Source organism: Pan paniscus, chromosome 16 (genome assembly GCF_029289425.2).
Source record: "Pan paniscus chromosome 16, NHGRI_mPanPan1-v2.0_pri, whole genome shotgun sequence".
Classification (NCBI taxonomy): Eukaryota; Metazoa; Chordata; class Mammalia; order Primates; family Hominidae; genus Pan; species Pan paniscus.
In genome coordinates, this window is record NC_073265.2 from 55,512,644 (window position 1) to 55,520,026 (window position 7,383).

Here is a 7,383-nt window from a genome sequence, read left to right on the forward strand (position 1 = left end):
ACTGGGAACACTTGCCCTGTGCGAAGAAAGCAGTAAAGTTAGTGTGGAATACTAGAAAAGGCCCTGACCCAGAAGTCAGGAGACTTGGTTTATCTACTCTTCCTCCCGTATAGCAGCTCTAAGCAAGTCCTTTCACTTCTCTGGACCTCAGTTTGCTGATCTGTGAGTGGGAGGAAGTGGCGAGATTGCAGTCCTAGACCTCGAATTTCTAGCGGCTTAAACAAAATGTGAGCAACGGAGAGAGCTGGTGCATGGTGTGCACCAGGAAAATCCGCCGGAGGAGCAGAGGATGCTCAACGTCTGCTCAACGCCCTCGGGGCACCCCGCCCAGTCTGCAGGGAGTGACGGCAGAGGGACCCTCTCCGGAAAGCCTCGAGCTTTTGGTACCTCTAAACCCCCTAAACCTCTCAAGATAATCTCCCGACAGCACTCCAACAAAGAGCTGCTGGGCCGGGGCTCCGCTGGCTCCGAGAAGCCGCAGAGGTCGGCGAATCCGGCCCCTCCGACTCCGGGAACGAGTGGGACTGAGCCCCCGGCAGGCTCCGATTACCCCAGCCGGCCGCCGCGAGCCGCACCCCCCGCCCCCCACCCCCCACCGGCCGGGGTTTTAACCTTTGTTTCCCCGGCAGAGCGCTGGAGGGGCGCTGGTGCCGGGGCGCGAGGACCCCAGCCCAAGGGAGCCGAGATGGCCAGGAGCCCAAACCATCCCAAAGGCCTCCTCCAACCCGCCGCAGGCCCTGTTTTCTCGGCTCTTGGAGGGATGGAGAGTGGGCGATCCTGAAGCGGAGCCACTTTGAAATATTTTTCCGGAGAACATGACCACCCGGGAGACAGTCACATTGGCCTCGCAGCGCGGGCTGCGGGGCACCGATCCCGAGACGCGGCTGCCGCGGGATGGAGCCCGCGAGTCCAGGTCCGGGAGAAGCCGCCCGGGCTCGGGGGCTCTGGGCACCGCCACGCCGAGGCTCGGCGCTCCCGGGCTCAGGACAGGTGACGGCTGCATCCCACTCAGGGACCTTGACGCCCTCGAGGAACGATTCTGCGTATTTTTAAGTAGTATTTTTTCTAACAAATTAGGAAAATAAACCAAGTCCAGGAGGAAGGCGGCTGCGCTCGGCAGCTCCAAGGAGCCACAACCACCACCCATTTCCCCACCTCCAACACTACCGCCCACGGCTGGGCGAGAAGTTGGGAACTTCGGGACCACGCTCCAGGCGCGCGCAGAGAGTGACTTGCTTCTCCTTTAACTTTGGGAGCCAGGGTCGCAGTCTAGGGCAGGAGGATCGTCCTGGGAGCCAACCAACAAGGCCGTCCAGGTCCTGGACTTCCCGGAATAGAGTAACGGCTATGAGATGGCAAAGAAATAGGGGGATACACGTTCCGCCTCGCTTCTCCCAAAAGCAAAAGCGTGCATGGCACTTGCTGGGGCTTGGCGGCCGCGGGGCGCATCGCCGGCCGCCGCTGAAAACCTGCTGCGTCCCCACAGGCTCTGCTTCCCGACCCCGGCGGGGAAGGCGCCGGTGCAGTGAGTGCAGCCGGCGCACCCGGGGCGGCTTGAGAGCGGAGTCCCCAGACTCAAGGGGGCGGACGGGCGCCCTCCCCGGGACACCCGCGCCGCGCCACTGCTCTCGGGTCTTCCCCCGCACGTGGAGGCGCCGCGGACGCTGCATCCCGACTGCGGCCGGAGGGCTGCGGCTGCCCACATTGAGGCGCCCTACATCCTGCCGGACCCCCTGGCGCTCCTGCAAGCCCCGGCATCCACCTACTCCCGGAGCCAAACTCGGTTTCGGCAGCCGGGACCCGGGCAGGGCGGCCGGGGTCCGCGGAGCTGGTGGAAAGTTAGTCGCGGGGCTGCAAAGTCCCCTCCCCAGGGCCGGAACCCCCACCCCCGCGTCCCCTGGTGCCCCCGGCGTCCGAGACTCCGCGTCCTCGCGGTCCCCACTCAGCCACCTACCTGCTCCCGCGGCCGGCCCAGGGATCGGCCGGCCAGTCGCGCGGTCCTGTCCTCCGGAGCCCGAGCCTGGCCAGAGCGCCAGGCAGGAGCAGGGGGCCGCGAGCAGCCGGGAGCCGGGCGGCGGGCAGCGGGCACCGGGAGCGACTGAGCGAGCGAGCGAGCGGGCGGTTGGAGCCGCGGCGGCTGCTGCGGAGCCAGCCCCCACCCGCTTCGTCCCTCGGCCCCTCCCTCTCCTTCCCTCCCAGCCTTCCTCCTCCCGGCTCGCAGCTCCCTCCCTCCGCTCTCCCGCACACCCCCCTCATTTTTTTCCTCTTTCTCTCTGTTTGGTCCTTTCAGATCCTGCTGTTACGCGCGCGCTCGTTCGTTCTTTTTCCTGTCTTCAGTCTCTCTCTTCAGCTTGCCTTTGGATTCTCCTTTTTCTCCCATTCATCCTTTTCCAGCATCTCACCTCCCTCCTCCCCACTTTCGTTCTTTTGGTCATTTTTCTTGCTCCCTCTTTTCTCTATTTTCTATTTTCTCCTCCTGCTAACCTTCTCGCGCGTCTACTCCCCTTTCTCTTCCCTACTCCCCCTTTCCCTCCTGGGGGAGTGGAGCGGCCTGCGCGCCTCCTCCTCTATGCTCTCGATGGGAGATCCCGGGGATGGGAGTGGGGGTCTGGGGGTTAAAGGGAGCCAGGGGCACCCCCAGGCCGTGCTCCTAACAGGCCGAAGGCCGAGAGGGAGGGGCAGGGCCGGAGACAGGGACTCAAGACAGGGGCTCGAGAAACGTCCCGGCCGGGAAAAGGGCAAGAAAAGCAAAGAACTCAAAATGTTAAAACCCAAGTCGGGCTGAGCCGTGCCTGGTGAGATGAGGAAACTGAGACCCAAAGAGAAGAGGGCAATGAACTTGCCTTGCCGAGGTCTACTCCAGGCAAGGTCGAGACCCCCACCGCTCCTCGCAGCCTAGGACTGGGCTCCTGCACTGATGCGGGAAGTGCGAGGGCGCCTGAGGCCGGTCAGCTCGTTCCCGTCCCTTTGCCTGCCTCTGCTCCCAAGTCCCGGGGGCCATGGGGAGGAAGCCTTCCTCCTCTCCTACAGCACCTGGGGCCGCCTGGCTGCCCCACGACACTCCTAGTGAGGCCAAGCCAGACAGGGGTAAAGACCTGGCTCTTAAGAGTGGTGCAGGGAACCCCCTTTCCTCCACCTCCTACCCCTTTCCAGGAAATGTGGGCTGACTCCTGCTAACACGGGATAGGAGTGGCGGCAGGGTACTTTGCTCGTGGGGTTTGCCCTCTTTTGTCCTTGAACTAAAACTGGAGCGGAAAGGCCCAGGGTTGGAAAGGTGGTTATACACACCTGGGGAGATGAATTTTTGCGAATAAAGTAGGCCTAATGCCTGAGACTGGGAGCTGTGTGTCCGTCCGTGTGTCTGAGCACCTAGCCCACCCGGGCCATTCTGGGTCTGATGGAGCAAGTCCCTCCCCTAGAAGCTTTTCCTGGCACTTCCTCGTTTCAGCCCAGTGGAGTCGGGAGGAGAGACGTGGGGTCTCCGTTCCCATGGAGTCCACGCTGCGGCCCGACACCACCAGGATTCTCATAGTTCCACCCCTAATTTCTGGGGCCAGAAATTTCTGTGGTACACAACCAGAAGCAGAAACAGAAGTACAACCAGAAGCAGAACCTCTGCTCAGCCCCTGGGTAAAAATCTACTTTGGGGTGCTAGCAAAACTCTGCACAAATATTCTATTCATTCCTCGCTTTGGGATATCAAATTAAGTCAATAAAGCCTGGCCTGGGCCTCTGTGGTTCACACCACAAAGCCAGAAGAAGCATCTGCTCAAGGCTGAGACTCGGGTGGGGCACGTGGAGTGCTCACCCTCAGAGTCTGCAACTGAGGGTGAGCGCCTCCTTAAATTCTCCCCTCAGAGCCTCCCTGCCTCACCCTAGTCCGACTGCAGGCAAATCTGAGGGCTGCTGTTCACCAGCTGTCTGGCCTTGGTCCATGGCCGCCCCGATGCTGGCATTATTTCCCCATCTGACCATGAAGAGGCTGAATTCGATGTTCTCTAAGATTTTCTCCAGCTCTGAGGTGCCACAGTTTGTGGGTATCATAGATGCCAAATTTGTATGCCTGCTCCACCACTTACTAACTGTGACACTGGGCAGTCACTTAACCTGTTTCCCTATCAGTAAAATGGGAATGATGATAGTACTGTGAGCTGTGTGGGGATTAAACCACATAATGCACCGAAGCACAATTCCTGACACAGAGTAGCACTTGACTACTGTGAGCAATTAATACTGCACAAGGTAGGGTTTGGCATATCTTTCCTTCATCTTCACATTCCCATTTTCATTATGAGTTGTGATCCCCACCATGCCCCACAACCCTCCCTCTATGTGGTAGCCATCCACTTATAAGTCTCAGACTTCAGTTCTGATAGGTTTGGGAAGGTAGACAGGTCTTCCCATCTCATTCCATCTTGATGACCAATAAATAGGAAGCAACTCCCGCTCCCTCCTCTTATACACTCACACCCGCCAGGCTTGAATTGTGTGTCTGAGGATTGCTGGCCCCCTCCACGCTGGGCTGGGGATTGCCTGGTTTTCTGCTACACTCTAAAAAGCCATACCAATCTATAGAGCTGCACCTTCCATACCCAGATGGCAAGGCTCCAAGGACACATGTCCCAACAGAGCCAGAAACACTTTTAGCAAGCATCTCTGAGGTTGGCTGGGGGTCACATTAGAGCCCATGGTCTATCATTCATTTGTCAGTCTCTGAGTGCCTACTTACAGGAGGCGCCACTCTGCACAGCCCACTGCCATATCCACCTTCAACTAGCTGCAACAAGTTCATTTTGGAAGCTATGCCATCTAAAGCCAGGCTACTCACTGAAGGGCATATTTGAGATAAAAATCCACTATTCTGTGCTTTAAACCCTGCTATCAAAAAGTTTGCATACCTGGTTGATGCTGCCAGAAAAAAAAAAAAAAAGCAAGCTTATACTCTGGAGTCGGAAGACAGTGGAAAAAAAAAAAAAAAGAAAAGGAGCAGAAGCAGAGTAGGGAACCTGGAAGAGGAAGCCTGACTTCAAATCCTTGGCTCTGTCACATGTTAGCTATATGACCACAAGCAAGTGCAATTGCACCCTCTGCACACTTTGGCCTGGACAGGGGTGAAAAGTAAGGAAGCCAAAACTCCGGCACCTAAGGTGAGAGGATCTCGTCCTCTTAGAAATAAATTATCCGAAGGCTAGGACACTGGAGAGAGGATCCAAGGCTCAGACCACAATGGTCTTTCCTTCAATCAAGTGTGCAGGCAGGGAATTCTCTTTGTTTTCCTTCTCTCTCCCTCCATTCCTTGAGGGGAGATCGCCTTTCCCTCTCTATCTTCCTGCAGAACTCTGACTCAAAGCCCCAAGCAGGAATACCCGCAAAGCAAACCCAGGGATGACTGGAATTTGTTGAATGAATGAACGATTTCAGAACTTGTGGGGTCTTTTACAACCGCAAGTGGAACACAATATGTCAGAGTGCTTGGGAGGGCGGAATGTCTCCCTCCCCACCAGACTCTAACATATTTGGGGTCAATACCACGTCTTATTTACCTTCATATCTGATACAAAGCCCAGCATAGGGCCTTGCCTTGCTAAAAGAATAAGTAAAATATCTACAATTTATTAATAAGACACACACATGTTATCATTTAAACTTCGTGACAATTCTGTATAGTAGGCATTATTATTTCCCGTTTACAGAGGAAAGACTGAGGGCCAAAAAAAAGTAATTTGCCCTAGGCCACACAGCCAGTAAATGACAGAACCTGAATTTGAACTCAAGCTTGTTCTAAGCTCTTTTCTCGATGCTGTAGCGTCTTGCACTATGGGACTGGGACTTGGGTAAGGCAACCTAGGGAGGCATTCACTCTCAGGAGCTGAATGCACATACACAAACCTGAAAGTAACCTTCAAAAAATGCCCTCAAAGAATTATAGAGAATTTTGGGATCCCTGTGGTCCTAGCCATCAATGAGGTGCAGAGAAGAAACCATTGCTCAACTGCATTACATCCACTGATAGAACATACACTGATACAATATACGCCAGACCCATCTGCAAATATACCCACACACAACAATCCTGCCCGATACACAAATTACTGGGAGATGACAACCCAACACACCTACACACACACCAACACACCCCAAACATCCCCTGCACACACAAATATAACACAATTCCTGCACTCTTAAAAATGGGCGGGAGGCAGAGGATCAGAATAAGACGCAGTGGCATGACTCTTTTCACAAGCTTTTTATGAACCCACAACCACCAATCGAAGTCTTGATTAACTTGGTTGTATTTATTAAATCGTGTTCAATATTTAATAACTTTGAATATGGATTGAATATTTAATGAGATTGGTGGAGATCTATTTGTGTATAAACGTCAGAAGTGCCAATTGCTTTGAATTGAGAATTGAGTCTGTGACTCATTCTCAGTAGCTGGTACTGGAGAGCTCTCCATTCTACATTTTCATGGATTTATTTAAATTATAGGTTATCATCATGACATTATTACACCATTACTTATTATGATGCTCCACTATTATAACATTATTAGGCTGTCCCAGAAAATGTGGCATTTAGATACTGAATTTCCTTGCATCCAGTAAAACCTGGATTGGGGTCTCTTGGTCTCCTTCCTCCATGTTTACTAGGAAAAGGGGCCAAATATGACACTGTGAAATGCATGCTGTCTTAAGCCCTCAATCCTCCCACAGGCACAAGATGATCTGGAAGCAATTTCTGTGTTATACTTTGTCCAAGACTAATTTGTCCAAAAGAAGAAACTCTACTTTGTGGACTGAAGACAAGCAACATGAATTTCTGAAACTTCTTTTACAGAAATATGAGAATCGGATGCATAATGCAATTTTCAGAGGCATCTTGGGGATTCGTGAAAGTCCTTGGAAGATTTGAGATTCAGGAACTCAATGAATAAATTTAACTATCCATAAGTGTGGATTTTACACTAGGTACAGTTATATATTAATGATGTTCTCTGGCTAATAAGTAATTACAAAATGTAGTTTGTTAGGGGTCAAAGTGAAATCATTGGAAATAGCCCTTGTGCCACAGCAGGCTGTTGCCTGGCAGGATATAAACTGCTTACTCACAAGAGAGACCAAATGCATTCTCCATCAAATAACTCTCATCACTGACATACCTTTGTCATATTCTGATTTGCTCTGATTTGGGGTCCAAAGCAAATGTAAATAAATGCTACCAAAAGAAGAATAATTATAACACCACCATTAGGTGGAGAGTAGCCTTCTGACTGAAATCAATGTAATCATACTTCTTGGATACTGTTTTATATATATGTAAATATATATATTTATATATATTTATACACACAGGGTGTGTGTGTGTGTGTGTGTGTGTGTG

At 52.8% G+C, this 7,383-nt stretch overlaps 1 protein-coding gene across 31 annotated transcripts in view; it reads right to left on the bottom strand.

Annotated features, from left to right (window-relative positions):
- MEGF11 (multiple EGF like domains 11) overlaps positions 1-7,153 on the bottom strand; it is a 375,762-nt gene extending 368,609 nt beyond the window's left edge. For 23 of the 31 annotated variants that reach the window (XR_004666566.3, XR_004666558.3, XR_004666559.3 and 20 more), the window contains exon 1: positions 1,955-7,153. Coding sequence is in view for 14 of the 31 variants with exons in the window: in XM_034938970.3 (XP_034794861.2) it covers positions 1,955-2,256 (302 nt within the window). In the remaining 17 variants the exon portion in view is untranslated. The remainder of the gene's footprint in view (positions 1-1,954) is intronic. The other 8 variants (XM_008953328.5, XM_008953325.5, XM_057299838.2 and 5 more) reach the window with 2 other exon arrangements.
- Between the last annotated feature and the right edge of the window lie 230 nt (positions 7,154-7,383).